Below are 26,374 nucleotides of genomic sequence, written 5' to 3'. Positions count from 1 at the left end.
TAAATCGCATGGTAATTACCTTTATGTTGGGGTAACTTGTAACTTCTCACATGAGGAGCTGGTAGTGTTAAGTGCATAGACAGTAAAATAAAGTGACAACTCTAACCAGGCTAATAAACAAACCATGCTAGTACGGTGAGTTAACGTCAAAGGGCAAAGTCACGTGACTTCTAGTTGTAGTCTGTTTATGAAATGAAAGGAGCAATTTTGTTTTTAAAAAAAAAGGCAAAATAGTGTGATATTTTCACAGTTAGTAGGCTAGATTATTACTTTACACACAATGAAAAATATTGAGGCAAATTGTAGACCCTTCCATATACAACTAAACACAGATGTTAAAGGTCTTGCTTAAGTGGATTTTTAAAAATCATTTTTCTATGTAATTTGCACTTTCATAAATAAGAGATGCTGTAGGCCTATTTTCAGTTTTATAGCTGATTGTCTTATTTTGTTTACAAGTTACAGATGGAGTCTGGGTACTTATTGTACTGTTTAGCCTATATCTTACACACTTCAGGCTGTTGCAGATAGCTCAGGGAAGAGACTGTATGACACTAGGTGGTACAGCCTGAGACATGCACAATAAAAAAAATGCTTTCTGCATTTTTGTTTTGCTTTTCCCTCCATTGTACCGAACTCGTACCGAACCGTGATGTCCGAACCGAGGTATGAACCGAACCGTGACTTCTGTGTACCGTTACACCCCTAGACGTCACACATGGCTGCAAGGAACTCTGTCTGATTAACGGCTGCTGTAATCGCGGGAAAATAGGCAGACTTTAGGTTATACTTTGACCTATTTTGTTTCTTAACTATAACGCTATTGCGTTACTGTTTGACAGTAGGGAAATCAATCGTGAACTAGCTCATATTTGCGGGTTATTTAGCTAACACTATTGCATTGCTGTTTGACAGAAGTGAAATCAACGTAGACTAGCTCATATTTGCTAGTTATTTAGCTAACGCTACACTAGCTATTTAGCTAATGCTACCTAGCTAACGCTCCCTCTCTCTCTCCCTCTCTCTCACACACACACACACAGCCACAAGGCTGTTTATTCCGTAATTTAGTGGCCCTTAAAAGGGCCTTTGGGTTCACAACAGTGATTTGATGTGGTGAACAATGTTCATCATGAAAACGGTGTTCCCATATCGGTTGAGGTGGACACCGTCCCTTCGAAACACCGGCATGTCGGAATGGAGGTTGTAATGCCTCACATTCCCCATGCCGATGTCCCTGAGGAACGACGCCACCACCTTATTGACGTTCCTCCTGGACCTACGGTTGAGACGGCCAGGGGCGTCACAGGTTCCCCTCATCCAGACTCTGTGCTCGCAGATGTCGGAGAAAACGACATGGGTCCCTGGGAATAGAGACATCACCAACGTAAGATAATTTCTGATCTTTTTGATGAGCTCTGTACCCTTGGTGTACCCCAAGTCATTTCCTCCGGCATGGATGAGCAGAATCTGTGGCACATCCCGTCGCCCCTTCTCTGCCTCCAGCAAGGGTAGCACTTGGTCCCACTTCATCCCCCTACGACCAAGCCACTCCACCTTACACGGGAGAGAGAGGTTAGGGACCAAGAGTTCAGCCCTGGCATGATGCTCAAGCCAGTAGATCCAAGAAGTACCAAGTATCCAAATTGTGGGCAACTCCTCAAACATGGTGAAAATAGTAAGAAGATAACGGTTAATAACACTGATTTATGTTCTTTGCATTTCCCTTACTCGACGAAAGATATACGTGATTGGATTAAACAGGGTGTGCGTCCTGACTATTGGTGTGCTTAGCGTTCCAACTACAGTAATTGGGTCATGCTATGGAACATGCCATATAAGTAACTGCAGCAGTAGTCTACTACACTAAGAGGTTGGAAATACGTTCCTATAAGTAAGACAGTACATCGATGTTTGGTGGCTAGCTGGGAGTTCTGTATTTCAAGGATTGACAGGCTAGAAGTTTGCAATTTAAAACTGCAACTAATGTTTTATTTGTTTATATTACAAAAACAAAAACGGTAGGTAGGCCTATCGGTGTTTTGGTGATTGGGCGGCTTGCCGGCTAGTTCAATATTTCAGGGTACCTGATCTGCACGGGTTACCAGATCTGCATGATTACGTCACAATAGATGATGGGCGGCTTGCCGGCTAGTTCAATATTTCAAAGACACTTGCGTTCCTTCCTGTACGTTGGGTCCTTCAACAGAAAACAATAAACTCAGGCGAATTATCGAACAGCAAACAACATTCTGACCAATGAAATTCTGGAAGTGCAACGGCTAATAGACCAATCAGAATGTATTTTATTTATTTTGTGACGTAATCATGCAGATCTGGTAACCCGTGCAGATCAGGTACCCACAATAGCATGGACAGTTAGCTTGTTTACAGTTGATTCCATGCGAAGCCTGCTTCCAGGCTCAACCATTGTCCTACTATGGTTGTTATAGTTACCATTCATAAGCATTGATATGGACGGGTGATTAATAGGGGTGTGAATCTCTCATGTAAAAGACGATACGATTCGCATAGATACATGGGCACGATTCGATACAAGAAAAGATACATGTTCATAAAAAAACGATTCAGTACGATTCGATGCGATGCGATTCGATGCAGTTCAAGAATGGAAAGCATTCTGAAAGATTTTTTATCATTTGCTCAAGGTGCACATTAATTTTATATTATCAGTTATCATGGTCATGGTTGTCAATTAGGCAAAAAAATGTGTGAATATGATTATCTAAACTGAGGTTTGTTTCATATACTGTATTGAAATGAAAAAAGAATAGTTTACATTTCAGTCAAACACAGCAGCCAAATACAAAATTTTTTTTATAGACTTTTTATAGATTTTTTAGAGTTATATCTAGGGTTGCAAAGGGGTGGAAAATTTCCGGTAAATTCCCGGAAACTTTCCGGAAACTTACCATGGGAAGTTAAGATGGGGAATTTTGGAAATATTCCAAATTGGAAACTTTAATGGAATTAAAGGAAATTATGGGAATTAATTGGAATTTACGGGAATTAACTGGGAATTTGGGGTAATTCATTCAAACTGTTTCATATATAAACATTAACATTTTGTTTCGTAATAAGCAATATGATTTCAATGTTCGTATTTGCTAGCGGGAATCCCATTCTCTGCCTATTGTTTACTAGCGTGCTAAACTAGCAACACTGAACTGCCCAAGATACACCACTTTGGTTGGTTGGAACCTTTTTTTCCCATGCACATGAACGCACCATAGGTTTCCTTTATGTCTAGCCTATGCTGATTGTTGTGTGCATGTGATTGACTGATGTGCAGGGTAGAAATTCGACTGAAATTGCATTAAATCAGGTTGTTTTAACTAATATTATGCTCAAGATGGGGTTTTGTCCACTACATTTAAGTTCCCTGTTATAGACTAACTTGCCATATTAAAAATTCCCAGTTTATTCCCATTAATTCCCGTTTATTCCTGTTAATTCCCATATATTCCCGTTAATTCCCATGGAAAGTTTCCAACTTTGAAAATTCCCGGAATTTTGCAACCCTTGTTATATCTGATTGTTTTCATGGAGCTGTAGCCTTGTTGAGGTAAGACAATACCTAAATAAAATAAAACAGTGCTTAAGACACTCATAGCCTACAAGAATAAAATAGGCCTACATATCAATGAACTCTCTGGGTTTATTTTGTTCCAACGGTAGACCTTATGCAGAAACCTATAATGCCACCAGTCTGAGTGAATATGAACAAAATAATTGGCTAATAATTTGTGCATCGTTTTAGCAAGGGCCAAATTATTATTTAACATTAAGGAAATCCCTTCATGAAACGTAAGGCTATACTCTACAGACTATCGTTGCTGTTTAGTGTTTAATTTCACGCTGGATTTTGAAAAACAAAAGAGTAAAAACTGTAAAACAAACGACCGAGTGCGAGTTGTCACGTGCTTAAGTTGCAGTAGATGTATGAGTAATGTCATTTGACAACTTTGGGCAATGAATGTAGCCAAAAACGCCCACAATTCCGTGCCACGTATAGTTTCAAAACCGGACGTGGGATGAACACGCTGCTTGGAACGTAAATGAGAGTCTGAGCGAGCAGAAATCGTGAACCGATTCGTAACAAGTAAATCGATATAACGACCGGTTCATTTCAGTTTTATTCCGATATCGATGTAGCCGTATCTTACACGTTAAAAATGGATACGGATACGTATCGGTTAATCTTTACACCCCTAGTGATTAAACTTTTTTTTACCAGATCTACTTCATAGGTGTCCCGTTATTCAGAGTTAATAGCCACCCCACCAGCCAATCAGAAAAGAGTATTTCTTCTCTCAAGGTGATAAATAGAACGTTGGGAAGGCCCATTCATGTAAATAGTTAGTAGTTATACAATATACTGCTCACATCAACCACTGCGCTTACATATCCCTAAACAGCATCCATCTGGAATGTAACCATAACAGTGAGTTGTACTGTAGAGAGGGGCTCTGTGAATAAGCGTGCAAATGTGTGTGTGTGTGTTTCCTCTCTGGGTACTGCAGTTCAGAAGGATTCCCACAGATCCCTGAACATGGTGGCCCTGAGGGGCCCAGCAGCCCCACAGAGACACTGTCTGTCTTGTCTGGAACCAATCCAATGTCACACTGACCAGCGTACACACACGCACACACACACACACACACACACACACACACACACACACACACAGAACTGTAGAAATGAAGATACTGCTGCACAATGACAATATAGTTGAATCTAATCTACAGTATCCTAATCTAAAAGGTTATACTCCTAAACTCATCTATATCCTCGGCTCCACAGCACAGACTCTCTCTCCCCCCCCCCCCACACACACACACACACACACACACACACACACACACACACAAGCTCATGAAAAAAGCACTGCGCCATAAGGGGGAGCCTGTTCTCCACATGCACAGCTCCAAGCACACATATACATGTATACAGACACCCTTCTCAAGGTCAACTCAGTGGTGTGCACAAACACACCCACCCACCCACACACAAAGACAAAGCAATCCCTCTGTGCTGAATGCATTTCACTCTATGGCTGATGGCTCCACATACGCTGGACAGAATTTAATGGGGCACACATCAGATAGCATGGACTGGTGAGATAAACAAATAAAAGCATGTGAATACAGCATGCAACGCACACAAGCGGAAAGCAGGCGAAAGCCTTTTAGCAGCGCACGTGTCTGTCACACACAGCATGTTTGTGCCAGCATGCCAAAGCTGAGAGAGTGTGGCAAGGAACTCACCGCTTCACTCTCACTTCCTGGACTGTGAACCTGTAAAGAGCACAACATTGGCACAATCAAATGTCACTCACAATCCTGTAGTTCCATCACACCTCCATACATGGATGAGGGAGCTGTCCATGGTACTGTTCTCTTCACCCTCAACAGGCATATGCCATTGTTCCATAAGCATATAGACTTCTGTTTACAGGGACCATGCCTATTAAATATAATGTTGACATTTACAGCATATAAATCCTTTAACATACTACTCAGCATTTTGTAATGAGCCTGGCTTTCATAACTGCAGGATGAGTCATACCGTCCCTGTCCCCAAAATAAACACACAAAAAAACTCTCATAAAAGACACCACAGACCATTACACCAGCTTGTATCTACACACACAGACAAATGCTAACACTAATTCTATCACTTTAAATTCATTAATTTCCATTAGCAAACAAGAGTTTTTAAAAAATCAAATGTTCAAATGCTCTTCAAATGTTCTAATTCTATGAACACACATGAGCACATGGATACCATTAAACTCCTCGAATTCCTTTCTCTCTCTCACTCTTTTATATACACACTCACACATACACACACACACACACACCAGACACAAACTCAATCAGCATTCTGAGCACAGTCTATCTCTCTACACACACAGAGAGAGAGAGAGAGAGAAAGAGAGAGTTACAGCTAAGCGGGACACACACAACATTATTGCTGCACAGTGGCTGAGTTACGATGGTGTCTAAGTGGCCAAGGCCGAAGTGACAGAATGATGGTGCTGAGACAAGCGACAGTAGCAGGAGGAGGCTCAGCTCATCACTGTTTTCCTAGTGACTCTCCACCACCACCATCACAGCCAATGTCACACCACACAGCACATAGGGCCTTAGCTGCACAGGGGGAAGAGAGCAGCCTTGACTACACATCAATGGGACCTGTTTATAACTCATGCATATTTAATGTTGTTGGATTTCATTTGCACAGAGTGCGTTGATAAGACTGGAGAAACTGTAAATGCACAGGGGCATGGGTGAGGTCAATAAATTAACTGATTAATTCAATGGGAACCCATCATGTTTTGGTGACTGTACTGCAATCTGAACATCTCTTTCTAGGCATGTGTGAGTGTGTTTATGAGCTTCAGTAGCATATTCTATGGGCAGCTTATATAGCACATATTGTGAGTGTTTTTGAGGGGTGCGCCTTGCAAACACAATTCATAATAGCTATGACCGATTCTATTTTATTTGCAGCAACATTTTTCAACGATTAACCAAAGTTTATCATTGATTTTGCTAAATTTCTTTAGCTAAGAGGTTAATAAACTGAGACAGGACATGTGAATGCATATCTTTTCTTCCTTCTTCCATGTTATTAAATCACAATCTGATTCTGATTCATAATAAAGTAATGTTAAAACCACGGTTAAAGGTGCAGTCAGGGCTCGTGGCGTTGCAAGAAATGCAAACATCCCCTCCAACATGTATGAGTATCCTAACACTGCAGTTCTCCACTGAGTTTTTCAGCCATTTCAATATCAAGTTACTGAATGGATTAGATTAGTCTAGATTGTGAATGGGTAAAAAATGAACAGGTTAATCCTGGAATATCCAACCAATCAAGCCAATACTCAATTGGCAAGGCAGTCAATATTATCTCCGTGCTCAGCTGGTGAGCATGCAAGCAACCACTCTGCGTCTTCAACTCTGAAGACAACACTAAAAGGGAAGATTTGTTGTTTTTGCTGTAGACATTGAAACTACCCAGATTTGAAAACAAGCAAAACTCTTGTCAATTAACCACACCTTCAAAGTATAAATGATTTCCAAAACAAATGTGTTTAATCACAGCAGAAAATGTTGCATAACTTGAATGCTTGAAGCAGTCTACTGGGGTGGGGGTAGGGAGTCGTCCAAGTACATGGTTTAGTGACAAACCTTAACTTAGTGACAAACCTTAACCATATAACTCAGAGTAAGTGGTAAACCTTCTAATAGAAGAGATGTATGGCTTCATTCACCTAACAAAACAATGCCATAGGACTCTTGTTGTAGGAGGTTTACCACTTTCTCTGAGTTAACTTACCCAAGTTTGTCACTAAACCACGTACTTGGAATACCCCCCCAGAACTTTAGGAGGGTTCAGGAGCAGATCCACTCATGTCTGAAGGTAGCCTGGTTTCCTTAATTACTTAATCTCACTTTGTGAAGAGAGTCTGACCTCTCATGATTGGGAAACCTTTCCAACACTAGCATCGTAACGGCATAGACTTTGTGCTGACTTTGAAATCATTGGTACAGCCCAACTACTCACATTGTTCAAGGATTCCTAACGTTACTTCCTACATCGCCAAACAATTACAATTTGATAATAAACTGCATCGGCAGTCAGGAAACTCTAGAAGATCCTCTAGAATCCTTCCTTGCTAGAAAGTCCTGCCGAGTCAGATCCTTCAGGGACGAGGTAAAGCTTCTTCCTAGCATTCAGAAAACACACACAGGGAAATGACTAGCGAGTGTGCAGGAAGTGGCAGGTGTGCGTTATTGAAAACCATGCCTCCTGTCCAGGGATGTAGTGGAGGCTAAACACAAGTAAACACAGGTTATCCACCTCTGAAATTTCAGAAATAGAGTTTATCCACCTCTCAAAAGAGTTTATTCACCAATTGCAACTTTGTATTACTGTATTATCCACATTCACAATATGTACACTCTAGGAACCATTAAATACCACTGATATGTTATAAATATTGGACAATAACCTACACCATAATCAAACATGTTCGGATTTTTTTTTTTAAATCCGATACCGCATGGCACAGTCCACCTCACAGAATTCATAGTTTACCCACCTCTTATTTTACCACTACATCCCTGCTCCTGTCTGCTTCTTTTTGAAAAACAAAGAATGCATCATTCTTCCACCTCAATACATTAAATTATACATGTTTTACTTGTTTGCTAAAAAGCAAAGCAAAGCAAAACCTTGTAGAGAAATTATTTATTGGCTCACAATCATTCTCAAGGAAACAGGTTTAAATTCCCCTGCTAAATCCCTTCAAACGATTGCGGTGTCAAAGCTCAAAGAGTTCAAAGTTCTCAAAATTACCTGAGCTCATACTTCACTTTACACAGTGACAATAAATGTGAAATGAAATGAAAGTCAATGTTTAATTTTAAATACATAAGTGAACTGCCTTATATAGCACAGTTTTTAAATCCTGCATAAATATGGCTTATGGGTGTTCCAAGCACGCTGAGGATTCACACAGGCATCTTTGAAAATTCTGTCAAATCAAGGGTTTTGTACTTGGTAGAATTTGATAGATGCTTGACATAGACCTCTGAAGTTCGCCTAGACCTCTGAAGTTCGCCTACAATAAACCTGCCATTTCTGAGATCCTGTATCTTGTGATTTTTTCTTATGGGAAAATAACATGGGGATTTTGAATTATCGCACTTGTTAAACTCTCGTGGGGACGTCTGAAGTCTGAAATGCAGACGTTTTGCTCAACATACTTTTGTCCTCTGCCTTCGAATGGGTCCTGTGATCTTTGGTACGTTAAGACGGGAAACTTAGATTTTTGCTACCCCAGAGCTAACTTGTAATGCAACTTGGCATAGGTAGTTAGCTTCAATTAACACCCGGATCTCCTTATATTATGGGCAAAGATGGCAGCTTTGGTTCTTTTTTGTAGGCAAACTTCAGAGGTCTACTGGAATGGTACTTTAGTGAGATTTGATGATGTAACTTCCTTGAAAGAGCAGCCTTGAAGGATCCTTCCTTGAGTTTCAGAAGCAGTCTACGTATGTAGGCCTACCTTTGCTGTACATAAATGTACACATTCTTCTGATTCTTCTATTTTTATATTTGCAGGCATTGTGTCAGAGCGAAATGTCAGTGTATTTCCATGTGCGAGATTAGTAGATTACTGGGGCCTGTTGCCTGAACTGTTGTTGGGCACGCCCAACTCCAGAACTGATTCCATGTTTACATCAACGGGCAGCATGGTCGAAAGCCAGGGAGTACGAGTCGGTTAGTGACACAACGATGGATTCTCCACCAGAGAGCATCCGACTGCCAGATAAAATGCAATTTGTTAAGCAGGAATAATAAAGAACTAGTGCAGTGCCCGTTCAAACATGCTATTCCTGTAGCCCAATTACATGCCTGCAGGTAGGCCTGCTTTAAAAATAGGATAGGGAAAAACATAATTCCAGGTAAGCATTCAATAATGAATAGGCCTACAGATAATATAATAATATAATAAATGTGAAGTGAGAAGAATTTAAGCATGGCTGTGACATGTGACATTTTTTACAAATCAAAATGACATAATCCTAAAAGCTTTTTTGAGTCAAGGCTATATGCTTAGCCTATTGAATAACTTGATGCTAGAGAAAACAAACCATTTTGTGGAATGATGCATCATATGAAATGGTGTTACTCAAAAACAGTCTCTGGTGGCCTATAAGTGACATCACACTCTGTCTGCCACTCGTTGCTTGTCGCTGGTTATGCTTTGCATGTGTGGCATTCTGAGACGTTCTTTTCGGGACCATTATCGCTCATTCCAATTTAGGCAGGCCCGTCGCTAGAAGGCAAGCAAACCAAGCAATTGCTTGGGGCCCCGAGCTGGCCAGGGGCCCCAAGACAACGACTGGTTAAGAATAAAATGCAACAACAAACTGTGAGCGCCCCTTTAATAGTCAATGCAGTAAAGTGCAACGACACTGTTACCGGCAATACCGGGATCCCCCTCAAGGGGGACCCTCTCAGTAGTCGCTGACAGCAGCCAGCCAGCCAGTTTTGTGGTCTCTGCTGCTGCCGCGAAAATATTAGGGGTTTGCACGGACGTCACGTTCTGGCCGGTAACCATGGCAACCCAGCACGCGTGGCCATATTGGCGATACTCAGTGAATGAAGTACAATGGAGTATTATGCACTTTGGATATCTTACGTGATTGTAGCCGTGTCTAAACAACAGAAAAGCTCATCAAAATGCGTCTAAGATGCAAAGGCATATAGGGCAGGACTTGGACCACAAGAAAAGGCGCGATATTTCGAGAAATTACGGTTTATTGGCAGCGCAGATCCATATGAGTTGGGTGAGGGAGACGAAGTATCGTAACACCCCCAATTATCACCACTTTTGTTCAGAAATTCTAAAACAATGATGTTTTTTAACACTTCAAAATAACATTTGCTAAATGAACCTTACATTTTTCAGTAGCCATAGGTGTGTAGATTTGACCAAAATCTGTTTTGGTTCTTAACGGGAGCATTTACTGCCTGAAATATCCGATTTTGTTTACCACGCTCGGAGTTATAGTGCTGGCCTGATGGGTCGCCTATTTACGCCGTTTCAACGGCACATGAACAGTTAGACCGAGAATTCTAGTCATAAAATTAAAATTCCACTGGAGCTCCAAGCGGTTGTGTACACGCAGCCTTACAACACTGTTTACAGCTCTTCGAGTCACGGTAAAATGTCATTTTTGGTACATAGCTAATTTAGATACACTTATGGTGTGGGTGGTTGCGTTTCTTTAGGAGTCCGCCGTCTTGGTTTGTATAGAAATGGATATTAAGTGACACATACATGCAAGACGGCGAAAATACGGGACCGACGGTAATAGGGGGAGTTCCGATACCAAGTTCAACCACAAGCGCCCCCCTTCCTCTGATAACTTCTGTCATTATTCTCCTTTCTCCCTGGTTTTTTTAATAACTTGTGGAAGTCGATACCTACACCAGATGTTTTTCTCAGTCTGACCTATTGGTACAACCTAAAACACGGCAATAATTAACCATTTTCCTTGACGATCTTAGGGATTTACTTAAGTGCCTAATGCTTTCTAATGAGGCGAGTATCTCCAATATGGCGACGTCCAGATCTGATGACACGCCGTGCAAACCCCTAATAAAACCTCGGGAGTCATAATGAAGCGGAGTTATGCGTCCGGAAGCAAGAAGAGAAAGGAAGAGGATGACAAGAAAAAACAAGATAGTGGTAAGTGATAAATTACACTGGATAAAATAGCTCTACTTGTCTTGTACAAATGGTGTAATGTCGCAGCAGGAAGGCTAGCCTAGCAAAAATGTTTTATGTTAACTACCTGCCTGACGGCCCATGCTGCTTGTAACAAACTAGTTAGCGCAACTTTTTTTCCGAACGGATGGAATATGGTTACATAATGTAATATGTTTATTAACGGGATAAGGAAGACGCAGATCTGTTCCAGAATCACTGTTTATCGTATTTAATGACATAACATTGCTATAGCTTTGTAATAGGTTTTGATGAAAGTGGCATAGCTTCTCTGCTATACTAACTATTTGACCGTGATAATCTTACCAAATGGGGGTTAGGAAAACCCATAGACTGTATATATAGAACATATACAGTCTATGGGAAAACCACACGATAAATTCCGTGCATCAAAGCAGACTGGAACTTTCATGTCTAGTAGTATTCATGCACGCCAGCTGTTTACTGTTTTTAAAGCACCAGGTGTGTCTGTCTAATTCTCAAACAGCAGAATGCTTAAATGCTATGTTAAGCTACATGTAGGCCTAGGTCAATGTATAACATTAGCTTGGGATGTTTTTACAGTAAGCATTGGTAGTTGTGAAAGCAGCTGCATCCCTTCTAAACATAAAAATATGGAAATGCTAACATATCTTTTCTTTCTCCCTCTTCTTTCTGCTTAAATTTCTCAGCCCTCAGGCTCTTTCTAAGGATACCTCCACTGATGAAGATGGCCTGAAAGGTTACTCTTATATGTGTGTGTGTGTGTGTGTGTGACTGTGTGTGTACTTGTATTTATGTTGGATTTTTAAATTGCTATACAACCTGCACTCTTTATAGTTTGAACAATGCATCCTTTTTCTGCATAAGATGGCAGTGTTTTATTTTCTCACTTCGTGAGAACTGAATAATGTGAGTGTGTGTGTGTGTGTTTAAGTATGTTGGATTTAGTTATTGTGCACTTTTTTACATTTATATTGGATTTCATGGTACGGTGGTGTTTTTGCAAATGTTCAAATGTTCAAAATGTTCAAAACTAATGCACAATATATATATGCAACTGCAGTATTTGCACTGTCAAAATTTTGTATTTATATAAACTGTGGGTGAACTTAAACTGTATGGCTATGCGGTGGTTCCTGTAGGCTTTGCGTGCGGTGGGGGGGGGCCTCCATGTCCATTTTGCTTGGGGCCCCTAAATTCCTTGAAACGGCCCTGAATTTAGGACCTTGCAGTTGGAATTGTCGTTTGCTTATTCAAAGTCTAAAGACAGCCCAAAGTAGCCTGGGCTATTCATATAAGCGACATCACACTCTGTCTGCCACTCGTTGCTTGCCGCTGGTTATGCTTTGCATGTGTGGCATTCTGAGACGTTCTTAAATTCGGGACCATTATCGCCCATTTCAATTTAAAACCTTGCAGTTGGAATTGTTTGCTTATTCAAAGTCTAAAGACAGTCCAAAGTAGCCTGGGCTATTCGGAGTGTCCGTTTTTTTGCACATAATTTTTTACGTCATTTTGAAGAGCCACTGCATACCTGTGTGTGTTGGCGTGTTGTTGCAAAATCCGCAGAGTTCACTTTATTGTGACATGTTTAATTTTTACCCGTGTAACCTACACTGATCCAGTTCTGCCAAAGCCCTGCTTCTATCCTCACTGGTAGCTTACAGTACAGTGGTGTGTGGGAGGGGGAGTGGCTAGCGGCGAAAGCCAATGTGTTTCTTTTATCGATATATTTTACAATATCTTTTGCATTTCTTATTCAAACAACGTCAAATCTGGCACTGCGCTCACTCATGCCCATAGCAAGACACCTGCCAAGTTTGAAATCAGTCTGACAAACGGTCAGCGAGATATGCGTGCCACAGACATCCGGACACACAGACGCTTCTTGCTTTATAGATAGATGTGTGACAAACATCAGTTCTGCCGGTTCTGTTTGAATGTCCGTAGTAAAGTAGACTAGTCAAGTTATTGTCAAGTTTAGCCGAAACATTTGCTAAATACAATAACCATAGCAGAATCAATTCAGACACCTGCATGTATGATGTGACATGGCCTAACAATGATAATGGATTAAAGCTGACATGACAATGACAGCGGTCTGTGCACTGGAGATGATAAATCACTACCTGTGGATAATGATTAGACAGATAGAAAAGTTGATTGATAGACAGATTGAGGGTTGTTGATGGTGTATTACAACTGATGCTGTACAAGTGCTGTATCTGTATGATATGTGAAATACTCTGTCCGTAGTCTTTTACTGAAGGAAATTCAGCCCCCAAAATTACTGAGTTACTGAATTGTTAACAGGTTGCTGAACTTGCTGCTGTTGTTTCAGTGGGTGTTATGTAACAACACAACAGAACTACATATGCATGTGTGTCTGTGTCTCTGTGTGTGTGTCAGCACTGATTTTGAGTCTGTTTTCAGGCTAAAAATCCAGCATACTTTACTGTCATGGGCACATGTGCATAATGTCTAAGGTTACAGTCATACCAACTTGCTGAAAATAAAGTTATTCACCTAGATCAGTGTTTCTCAAACTGTGGCCCGGGGACCACTGGTGGTCCACAAGCTATCTCAAGTGGTCCGCGAGCAAACGTGGTAATTGCAATAGTTGCAATATTGAACCAACTTGTATATAAATCCTGCAACACTGCCTATGTAAGCTACGCCAGTTTAAATCATATGAATCCTCTGACACAATAAGCAAGGTGGTTCAGTGAGTAGACCTATTGTGTAATATACTGTTGAACTAGGTGTACTGTTTTTTGTTTTAGCTAGGTGGTCCGTGATTTTTTTTTTTTATTGGTTAAGTGGTCTAAAAAAGTTTGAGAAACACTGACATAGATAATGCATGAAGACAGACTGAGGCTGACAAAGACAAATTGAGACAGAGACAGAGAAAAGTGTGTGTGTGTGAGAGCGTGAGAGAGATTGAGAGAGAGAGTGGTAAAAGGGAAAAAGAGCAACAAATGACTCAAAACAGTCTTCCTTTTGCATAGTTTGTGCTTCTAGGAGTGTTTTACAAAGCACCTTTAAAGGTGACTTATTACAGTATACACCTGTACCCATCGTAATGATGCTGAAATGATGCTGACACAAAATAAGACTGTCTGTGACAAGGTGGCAAGGTCGATGTCATTCAGAGAGTAACACTGCTCCTCATAAAGATACCCAATCACCTTTTCAGAGATCACACTCTGTTACACGAGGGTGTGAACAAAGATGGAGGGGGGGCACAATATTAATTTCCACTTCACCTTTCCAAACTGTAGTGGTGCAGGCGAGCCAACCCTGGGACAAAATGGCTGCTCTCTCTCTGGAGGTCCTTATCAACGAATGGCACACTTAACGGATGCTTAATAAAGTCTGTTTATATTTTTCTCTCATACTGTTTCCAAAAAAAGAAAATCTCTGACCTGTCTCAATGTGGTAACTATGTGGCACTGGTTGTAATTGAGTGATGAAAGTTCTTGTGAGTAAGCATTTTTACTGTAAAAGCTTTCAGGGATGAAACCTCATGATGAATAACTGGAGAGGAGAGTAGACCACCTGTTTCCCCAGCAAGCACTCAAAGGAGAGAGGAAGTTGGATTTTAAGAAATGAAGGCAGGACTAACATAGGTGCAACCCACTCCGATCAAAGGGAATTCCCAAACATGTTGATGCAAAGATGACTGGCTTGCACATTTTTTAAAGAGAGGCGCATTTAGGTACTACTTGTTTATAATCCCACTGTGTCTGAAAAGCCCTCTTTTTAAAAATAGGATACTGTACAGCCTGTCGTGACAACAGAGTATTACACCGGGAATGAGACATAGCTGGACGGATGCAGTATAACCAGATCAGATTTGGGGGGGGTTGCCTGCTGAAGATTGGAACGAGGCAACTGGTGATTGACCACTGAATGTCATAAGCTATCAAACCCTTAAGGTGGGTTTTATACGTAAAATACAACGTATTCCTGTTAAACACAGCTCGGAATGTTTCCTCCTGTTATTACCACAACGCCTTGTTACTACACTAAATGTGTTGGTAATGTGGGCAGTGCTCAGTCGTAAAAGACTACATATCACTGACGAACACTAGATGCCATATTTTTCGCGAGATATGGTTCATTGGAGCCAAATGAATAATGTAAGCTGGCTTTCTTTGTTCTTGACATTGGGCAATAACATTAATTATAAGCCATGTGCTGTTTTCTCGCGCGGACGCTCGTAGTCATTGATGTGAAAATGAACACGGTAAGGATTCAATTTTCCTTTAGATAAATGAATAAAGGAACGTTTAGCCGATGGTCAAATGCGACGAGCATGATCTTACCGGCGGCAGAAGCGGCTCCATCTGAGCTCCTTGATCCTTTACATCCATCCTTTCGCGTCTTCAGTAGTCTATGTCGACGTTGTTCCTTGCGAGTTCCCGGAGGCGTTATTGGACGTTATCTATAGCCTAGTACTTCACATGAACCTACTCAGTGCTATCGCATGTCGTTTACAATACAGCTTACACCTCAAGCTTGCCCCCGTTATTTTTTTCCGGTTGGAGAGCGCCCTTTCCTTCACTCACGCTTTCGTAGGCTACTACTCGCATGCAATCTGTATCTCATGACGCGACTGTGCTGCACGTGAGCACACATTGGTTATAGGTTACGCTACACATCAAACCACGGAGAGGGTTTTTTTACGGTACAGATCTGTATGCATCATCAGACAGCCAGCCGTGTAGTGTATCCTACTACCCACGCACAAGAGCATTCCTTGCCTGATAGTGCATTGGGTGAACAAGTGTTTGGATTTCTTTACCTAGTCGAAAGCGTGCAATCTCTCATGATTCTCTCAGCCTCTGGCAAGTCTTGGACATTCGCATTACATGGGCTGACACTGACAACGGGTTACTAGCACAGATGACCAGGGGCGCTTGACGCCTTGCATTAACTTGTGGTGTGGATGTGAATGCAATATATTAAATCGCACAAAGGACGCACTGAGATTGGACGACAAACTACAGTTAGCCTCGCGCTCATATCACATATATCATAGTAAGATCCCGCGAAATGTTTTTCTTTCTATAGGTAAGATGTGATCCTCTGCAATGACAAATGCATGAATATCATGTGGAAAAGAGATCACAGACTGATTTATTGTAGACTGATATGACTATGCCTGCACATCCCCAGAATATTTGTTCAAAGTGTAAATGGCGCTAAACATTTTAAGACTCCAGAGAGAGATAGTTGGTTTTGGATGTTTTCTTGATCGTAAAATTGACCGGAAATAATGCACTCACACATATCACAATAACTATTGTAAGTCAGATCTTATAGCTATCGTTTCGCTTAACAGTGCCATCTTGATGATAGTTCGCATATAGGCTACTTTGGCTCCATCTTGTGATGGTTAAATGCAATGCGGATGAGGAAATCAGTCTTGTTTGACCAGATTCCTGTCATTATCTTTAGAAATACATGTCCCATGTTACAAATGACTATATTGTCAATATTTTAAAAATAACCGCACTAACCAACAATAGCCTATAAGTTGCACAATACTGTGAAATTCAAGCAAATTCTTGCTGTTTCTCATCATTTGAATTGTCCAGTCTTAATTCAGTCTATCTCTCTGGGTATTACTGCAGGTCTAGCCTATATATTTAGGCAAGACCAATAGTGTTTGAAAACTGAATTAACTCAGTCAGCCAGGAATTGCCAATGAAACATGGTATAGCGATCTCTTGTGAGTTGTTGTCAGGACTGGTTGTACAGTAGGCCTTACTATTCAAGTTTAACATGATTAACACTCAACCCCCTGTTGCCTTTTCTTTGCTTTCTCAGTCAAATGGTTTTCTTGACAGGACACCTTTCCAAAATATCACAACGATCGTATCCTGTACACCTACGTTTACACAATTGAACAAGTTTGGTGATAGATCATTCATTTAAAAATGAGCGGGATAGCCGTTTAGGCTGCAGAGTAATTTCATCAACAGTATGCTTTTCCCAGAAGATGGAAGCAAGGATCTTGGTTGGTAAGATAACTCGTCCCTCTCAACGTCTATTCAATTAGCATATCTGGAGGATTCCCCGACTCGGTATGGCCAGTATGGATTAGGTTAATGGGTCATTCCGTGTCAAATCACCCAGTGGCTGGCAGGTCACCCTCTCCCAAAAAATCTGAAAAAAACCACAGGTGTTTGTAGACCAAACCTATGCATAAATCTTAAATAGTATATCTGTATCACTAATGGTTCCAAAACTACAGCCCTTTGAAGTTTCAAGTCATTTTAGGCATCGTGGTGAACAATCCTTTTTGTTCAACTTCCAACATTATTGGCTCTTTTGGTATTTCACACACATTAGTGAAACTATGTGAATGGAAGTACATTTCCCTGTTGAATTAAACAATCCAATCAAATCAGGTGTATCTTGTGTAATCCCCCCTCTGCAAAGCTCTGAAAATGGCTATAAATTCATTATGTGAAAAAATATCACCACCTTTGAGAGCTTCTCATTCAAAAAGTATGTGACACAAATTCATCAGATTTTTTTCCCACTCATGTATGGATTATAAGGTCATGTCCATGCATTAACTTTGGTTGTTAACATTATCATATTGTCAGAGCATTTTTATTAAATTGGGCTTGATTTTCAAAAAGCCTGTTTTCATCTTCTCATTTCACCACGTGGACAGTTAACAGGATTTTTTTTAATTTTACCATATATCATTCTGTATGTGAGGATCATCCGCCCAAAATTTGGGCTTGTTGCTGAGTTTCTTCATTGAGATAAGATTTTTTACAAATATTGTCTATAAATCCACTGAATTTGTACTTTATCTGCAGTACCACTTTGCACCATATGTGGTGCTCTTTTAATACAATGGAAGTCAATGGAAGAGTAAGAGAGTCACTTGTTTGCTGCACATATCCAATCTAAACTCACAGTTTATGGTTCATATGGTTCAAGTAAAAAGGGGTTTCTAAAATTCAGTGCATTGTCAGATGCAGAAAAATCAATACTAAAGATCATCTTTTTACAAATGCCTCTTGGATCCACGAGTCCTCAAACCTTGTTATGAATACTTGTGATGGAAACACACATGGTCATCTTCATCAAGTGAAATACCTTGATGAACTGAATTTTAGAAACCCATTGTTTCTTGAATATGTTCCAACTCCTTTCCCAGATCACATGGAGACAAAGCACTGATCTCCATATTGATGCTCTTTGTCTGTGTATCACAGAGGACTGCATGCATATGACGATGGATATAGACTTTGCCTAACCAGCTGGCTAGTAATTATTAAAGTACTCACATAGGCACTGATAGGTTGAAGCTGGTGTAGAAAACTCATTACAAAGATGGTAATTATGCTAAATCCTCTTGCTGCATGTATGATGACCAGTCAGTCTTATGTGTGTATAATTTACTTGATCAGTTTATTTTCTCTAAATAAGATTTATGTATGAGTAGTATGTTGTTCATGTTGCAGTAATTATTTGGACCAATTCAACTATGAACCATAAACTGTGTGTTTAGATTGGATATGTGCAGCAAACAAGTGACTCTCTTACTCTTCCATTGACTTCCATTGTATTAAAAGAGCACCACATGTGGTGCAAAGTGGTACTGCAGATCCAGTACAAATTCAGTGGATTTATAGAAAATATTTAAAAAAATTCTTATCTCAATGAAGAAACTCAGCAACAAGCCCAAATTTTGGGCAGATGATCCTCACATACAGAATGATATATGGTAAAATAAAAAAAATTCTGTTAACTGTCCACGTGGTGAAATGAGAAGATGAAAACAGGCTTTTTGAAAATCAAGCCCAATTTTAAAAAAATGCTCTGAAAATATGAAAATGATAACAACCAAAGTTAATGCATGGACAGGACCTTATAATACATATATGTGTAGGAAAAAAATCTGATGAATTTGTGTCACATACTTTTTGAATGAGAAGCCCTCAAAGGTGATGATGTCTTTTCACATTATGAATTTATAGCCATTTTCAGAGCTTTGCAGAGGGGAAAGTATACAAGATACGTCTGATCCGATTGGATTTTTTAATTCAACAGGAAAATTGTCCTTCTATTCACATAGTTTCACTAAAGTGTGTGAAATACCAAAAGAGCCAATAATACCACAATGCTTAAAATGACTTGAAGTTTCAAAGGGCTGTAGTTTTGCAACGATTAGTTATACACATATACTATTTAAGATCTATGCATGGATTTGGTCTACAAACACCTGTGATTTTTTTCAGATTTTTTTGGAGAGGGTCACCTGCCAAATTGCGCTGAAATTGGGTGATTTCACATGGAATGACCCTAATGACTTTTCGCTAAGCTGTGAATTTGGAAATGAAAGTGCCGTAAACGAAGGCTACCTGCTGCCTTAAGTAAGTATATAAGTATAAGTATATATAGCCTACTCTTTTGATCCCGTGAGGGAAATGTGGTCTCTGCATTTATCCCAATCCGTGAATTAGTGAAACACACACAGCACACAGTGTACACACAGTGAGGTGAAGCACACACTCATCCCGGCGCAGTGGGCTGCCTGAATCAACAGCGGCGCTCGGGGAGCAGTGAGGGGTAGGTGCCTTGCTCAGGGGCACTTCAGCCGTGCCTACTGGTCGGGGTTCGAAGGTCCGAAGTGCTAACCAATAGGCCACTTCTGCCCCGTAAATGCAAGTGCAAGTCAGTTTCTGGGCGTTTTAATTTCATAGGCGTAAAACAATTTAATAGAAATGGACAGCCTGCAATTCCACCACAAGAACACAACCACCTTCTGTATGAATAGCCTAACTTTAGGTAGTGAGGACATCCACTAGCTTTCTTGATATAGCCTGCTGAAAGCAAATAACAAACCCACATAACATATTGAAACCAGTTAGGCCTAAGCTATTAAACAAATAATTTGCCATTATTGTAGCCTACTATTGATAATAAACTAGTAGCCCTACTAGTAGGCCTAGTCGTATTTCGACATAAACTTCCGCGGGCTATCATGCCCATCACCATCATGTGAATCTTTGATCGAAATGCCTTGATTTGCTCTGTTCATTATAATAGACAAGGCTATCCCGTATCCATTTATGTTGACTATTTTGTCTTTCTGAATCTCATCGTGAAAGCAAAACATAAAATACGTTTGGCCTTGTTAACAAATGTTTACATTGCCTGATGGCACTGAGGTATCTCGTCATTTTAAGTCTGTGATTAAAAGCATGTGTAATTTACATCCTTTTTGCATTCCTGGGTGGTGGCGGTAGAATCAGTTTCTGAAGAGGACAGACCCTCTGTCTCCAAAGATGCCCGCATAGATACTCTCCTTCGTTTGCTGTAGTCACCGGAGTCCGAGGTTGGAGTTTCTATCCAGTTAGATTCCGACCTGTCCTTGGGTTTGGAATTCTCGCGCACCTGCAAGGACGACCTCTCCACGTCGGCAATCTCGTTATTCTCCAAATAACTTGACTTTTCAATTCGGTTATCGGCGGAGGTATGTGTCCAGCATGATAGAGCAGATGAGGATTTCGCAGTGTTGGGCTGTGGACTACGCGAAGACCAACCATTAGGATCGGTGTAATAGCCAAATGCATGACTGGAACTGGCATTGGCCAGTGACAACGCCTTCACTCCCGCCGTGTAGGACAAAAATGATGCCGCACCTGCAAAGTCTGTTCGTGCAGCCGTGTCGTATCCAGATGTGGGAAAGTCAAGTCGATTACCCGCCGGCCCAACGAACCATCGCTGCGCACACGTTGTGGTATTCTCATCGACCTGTTGCTGCGGCACCAAGTTATTTAGAGAAGACGTTCGGTCAATGTCAAGACCAGGGGCAGATCCATTCCTAGGGTTAAAGGAAGCCTTGCCGTAGGGACTGAACTGATCTGGGAAGAAAGGGCTGGCCATAGCATACCGAGTCCCGGGTATCATCTGCGGTCGTGAAGGATCACCTGGAGACGGGGTTAGCCGGTCAATGTCCAGGCCGGAGTATATTCTGGTAGAAATATATACATAAAATGTGGTAAACTGGACCCAAACGTCTACGATTGAATGAGGATTTCAATAATAGGCATACGCTTAATAAAGTATACAACAAAGAAACGAAATTGAGCTATCATGTCACAAAAGTCTGTTTTTTGTTCGGGTCTGTGGGACCCGTTTTCAGTGTTTGCTAAAAGAGAAATTATACTATTTATTATTTATTCTAACTCAAACTCATTGGCCTTAACTCATTTTCTGTGAATAACATAAAATAACTTATTTTCATCGACTGCACGATAGCCTTTACGACCATCTACACATAACTATTACATGGTGTTCGGGTTAATGGACCCGAGTGTAATAACAGGTGCTATGTACCTTAACTGTGTCCTCTTAATAGTCCAGGCAAAGTAACCCATTTTGGAGCCAAAAATAGAACTAATTGTAAAAGAATTTTTTTCAGCATAGATCATTTCTATGAGGTGTCCAGAACAACATACTAAAAGTCCTAAGAAATCCTAGTTGAGGAAATATGTTTAATTCTCATCAATCCAAGATGTGTGCCAGTATAAGGCCACACAACGATACACCCCTATGGGACTATTTTCTCCCTTTACGTCTATCAAAAAAAACCTTTACACAATGAAAGTATCCATGAAAAGTCAATTTTTTTGTATTACAAGTTTCTTTGAAAATGAATTTGAATATGCAAATGAGCTGTACACTAATCAAATATAGGCCCCCATAGGCTTATTTTTTTCCTTTACTCCTACCACAATAAAACTTTACACAATGAAAGTCTACATGAAAAGTAAAACATTTTGTATTAGAAGTTTGTTTGAAAATGAATTTGAATATGCAAATGAGCAACATACTAATCGCATATGCCCAAAATACACCCTAATGGGCTTATTTTTTCCTTTACTCCTATCACAATCAATCCTCGCAGTGAAAATATATATGGAACATTTTTTTTTTACAATGGGTACAATGAGACATGCCCCACCCTTCTCATTAGTATGCTGTCCAATACATTGGGTATTGGTAAATAGTGTATATGGCTAATACCTTTTTGGGCTGTCATGTCATGAGGAGGGTGACAAATGTCAAAATCCATGTTAGTTCACATCTTGAGGGTATATGCTTTCAGACAATATATGGTTTAGGTGGTTTAATTAGTTTTCTCTTCATGGTACAGCCCAAAATGTATCAGAACACACTTAATTTACCAATACCCCATGTGTTATGCATGGGCAGCATACTAATGAGGAGGATGGGACATGTTTCATGTCATGTTAGATCACATCCTGAGGGTATAAGCTTTCAGAAAATATCTGGTTTATATGGTTGAAACAGTTTTTCCTAAATGGCACAGACCCAAAGGTATGAGCCATATACCCAATTTACTCATACCCTATCTATTATGAATGGGCAGCAAAGTAAAGGGGAGGGTGAGAAAGGTCAAAACCTATGTTAGATCACATCCTGAGGGTCTAACCTTCCAGAAAATATATGGTTTATATAGTTAAATCAGTTTATGTGGTAAGAGTAAAGGAAAAATTAAGCCTATTTGGGTGTATTTTGGGCATATTCGATTAGTGTATAGCTCATTTGCATATTAAAATTAATTTTCAAAAAAACTTGTAATACAAAAGAAAATACTTTTCATGGCTACTTTCATTGTGTAAAGTTTAATTTTGATAGGAGTAAAGGAAAAAAATAGCCCCATTGATGGTGTAGGCCTATTGTTGCCTGGTCTTCTTGGCACACATCTTGGATTGATGAGAATTTAACATATTTCCTCAACTAGGATTTCTTAGGACTTTTAGTATGTTGTTCTGGACACCTCATAGAAATGATCTAAGCTGCAAAAAATTCTTTTACAATTAGTCTGTCGTAAAACGCTACTTTGCCTGGACTATAACTGGGCCTGCTGTGTGTGTGTATCTGTGTGTGTCTGTTTGTCTGTGCGTCTCTGTGTATATGTGTGCGTGTCTGAGTGTTTCTGTGTGCGGGAATATTGTCTTTCTGCACCTGCTATTCCCACACAAAGTTACAAATTGTTACATTTTAAACACTTTCACCTGTTCTGATGAAGTTCTAAGAAATAAGCATCAATAATGATCAAAAATCTTTTTATAACCTTTTTTATAATTGAATTTCCTAATTTTCTCACAAAAAACGAAAATGGTCATATGATCATAAATGTTCTCACAAATGGCAAATATGAACCATAAATAATGTCTATATCATTGGTAATTGAGCAATAAAGTAAACATCTGTTAGGCCTAAGTATTTTTACATAAATTGTTATGTATTGTTTTAAAAAAATAATGTTGTGGGCCCACCAAATATGAATATTAGGCTAAATATGAAATTGCCTAGTGGAACTTCCAACACCAACCGAAAATCAAGACATTTATTTTCTTTAATTATTTGATGAATATTGTAGCAATGGGACACAGTGGGTTAATTAGCACAATAGGCCTACGTATAAAAATATAGGCTTCACTTACGTATCGTAGTTGTCACGAAATCCCTTTGCAAATGGATTGTGGTCAATTTTCAGTTGAGTGATCTGAAAGGCGGAAAATTCAATCTGTCAACTACATGATTAGCCTTCTGAATTTATGTGCATATCCTGAATGTATCTAGAACTAGCCAACAAAACGATACCAAGGTCAGGATATTCTTACGTCTGTGTTCTGGTAGGCTGTGACCGCGGTGAACTGTGTTTCGGGAAAGGTAAAGGTTTGCACTCTGTTTTGCTGGTTTGTGTCTTCCGTGCCATCCTCGTTCAGCTCGACCACGTGTAGCCTGGGCTGATACTTGTGTAAAGACTGTATAACCACCATCTGGACTCAAAAAAGACATTAAATAGAGGTGTGAAATTCGCCTTTATTCAAACCGAAAGGCTTCGCGCCTGCAATGGCCAAAAAATACACTTGGTGTGATAGAGATTTACATATAGCAGCCTGGAACCAAAGATGAGGTGAAGAGAAACCAAATTAAGGCATTTAACAGTGTGTAATGAAAATGAATAACAGCCTGCGATCAGCTTAATACTATATGTAAGGTAAAAAATAAACCCCAAATGATTTTCAAACACTAAGATATGAAAATGTGTTGATACCTGTCCAGGGCTGGAGCTGCCTTTGTTGTTTGTTAACTTCAGTTTCCCGAAAGAAATCTCCTGACGCATCCAGTGCACTCCTGTGTTTGGTGAATCCGAGTGCATGTGCACCCTATTTGCTGGTCAGATTAAGAAAACAATTACATTTTAAAGTCACATAAAATCATTCTCTTTGTGTGTGTGTGTGTTGCCACCACTGGATAATTGTCAAAAATTCAAGGTAGAAATATGGAATCATGCTAGTGTGGCCTATTTTCAGCATGGCGTCCAGTCTTATGTTAGACATACCTTTCCTGAATTTACCTGTCACGTTTGTGTCCGTTTTGCCACATGGGACCCATTTCCCTCCCTGAAAACGCCAGTGATTTGGATCCGCAAGGATGACATCCACGAACACATTGTATTTCGCCGTCGGATCAAGGCCAGTGATATTAAAACTTAAAAATGGGAACATCCGCCTAAGAACAAATGTAACGTTATTTTCAGTGTTATAGCCTAACCAAACTAACTATAAACTATTATCTGACTAAAAACGGGAATAATAACCTTTGGTTTGGTTGTTTTGTGTGCTACATTTTCAACTATGTTGTTAATGACTTTAGAATATTTAGTGTACAAGATACATACCGGCCTTGTTTAGTAATAATCATCTCTGTTTGATGTCTGTGGAATTTCAGCCACAGCGCCCTGTTGCACAAATAGACTTGAGCCTTGCCTGAAAGCAGACCATCTGGGGCCACCGAAAATTGGTATAACTGACCATCTTGGTCACCATGTCCGTACTGTTGCGCATAAGAGTAACCAGCGGTTGGGTATCCTTGTCGAGGACTCAGCAGTCCGTAAGGTCCACTTGTGATGACAGGGTGATGCGACATGTAGGGGTTCGGACTAATAGAGAACGCTGGGTGAGTTGGCCCATGATGGCCCGGGTATGGAAACATGGCACCTGGAGAAGATGTGAGGGACTGCGCGTGGCAGAGCAGAGATGAGAAGTAGTTCTCGGCGTTCGATCCATCTATAGAGTGGCTATCTTCAGGGATCTCGTCTTTCGCTGTGGGCCGCTTGCTTCCCTTCTCATCCCCCTGCGAGTCCTTCACATCAGATAAAGAGACGACAAGCGAATGATCCGTCAGCTCACTAGAGGAACTCTTGAGAGGCGAGTTTCTCTCAAAGCTGTCAATAGATGACATTATGGGATGGTAATGGTCCCCATTGACAAATTCAGAATCGTTATAACTCAGGTAACCACTGCCAATTTTCATTAGTCCGTCGGAGAGCATGACCGAGGGCGAGACACACACCTTTAGCAGCATTCCTCCTTGACATCTAGCGGCTTCTGATGTGCAGCAACTCTAGAGCGCAGAAGGGACGCCTTCATGCTACACACATGAGGCTTATTGGCCACTTCAGATTCGCAATTGCTGCAGTTTTCCTTTTTTGTCGTTTTGCCGAAAGCCCACGTAATTGGATTATTTTGATTAATTCAACTTCCATCAACATTCGATGGTAGGCTATTATTAAATACTGTCTCGGTGCGATATTTACGATATGCTATAGGCTACGTTTAATATAGACATGTTGGCTATTTCAGACGAGATGTTTAGTTTCTTAATTTAGATCATATTGATAGGTTGATTAAATCCTGCAATCTTTCTCTCATATGCGTGAGGGAAAGGGTGTCGAAAATGAAAGAAAACTCCTACATCTAGGGCCGTAAGATAACACTTTTAACACGTAAATTTGATATTTTTACATTAAAGGCCATCAAGATAATTTCATTCTTTAAAAACTGTTTATATCTAGTAGTGTTAGGCCTACGTTGACCCTTCTCATCACTTTTCTAAAATGTCGGCTTAATGTATCCACTCGTGAAATGCTTTTGCATTAGGTGCAAAAAACGCGTGTAAATAAACTTCACATTGCACTGT

At 40.3% G+C, this 26,374-nt stretch overlaps 1 protein-coding gene across 1 annotated transcript; it reads right to left on the bottom strand.

The window, feature by feature from the left end:
• Positions 1 to 1,095: 1,095 nt before the first annotated feature.
• LOC143141845 (T-box brain protein 1-like) lies at positions 1,096 to 25,759 on the bottom strand. Its single transcript, XM_076302550.1, has 9 exons — positions 25,074 to 25,759; positions 24,750 to 24,904; positions 24,447 to 24,565; positions 24,010 to 24,168; positions 23,830 to 23,891; positions 20,567 to 21,326; positions 14,392 to 14,523; positions 5,289 to 5,318; positions 1,096 to 1,557 (listed from the first exon to the last, which is right to left on the bottom strand). The coding sequence occupies exons 1-9, from the start codon at positions 25,757 to 25,759 to the stop codon at positions 1,096 to 1,098; spliced, it is 2,565 nt and encodes an 854-aa protein (XP_076158665.1).
• Between the last annotated feature and the right edge of the window lie 615 nt (positions 25,760 to 26,374).

The sequence above is a fragment of the Alosa pseudoharengus genome, unplaced genomic scaffold (genome assembly GCF_046254945.1).
Source record: "Alosa pseudoharengus isolate Yale_2024_CS ecotype anadromous, Long Island Sound unplaced genomic scaffold, YU_APseudo_1.1 YU_APseudo_1.1_scf_24, whole genome shotgun sequence".
In the NCBI taxonomy this organism is placed as follows: Eukaryota; Metazoa; Chordata; class Actinopteri; order Clupeiformes; family Clupeidae; genus Alosa; species Alosa pseudoharengus.
The sequence above is the reverse complement of the archived record's forward strand: the minus strand, read 5'-3'. Positions and strand labels throughout refer to the sequence as shown.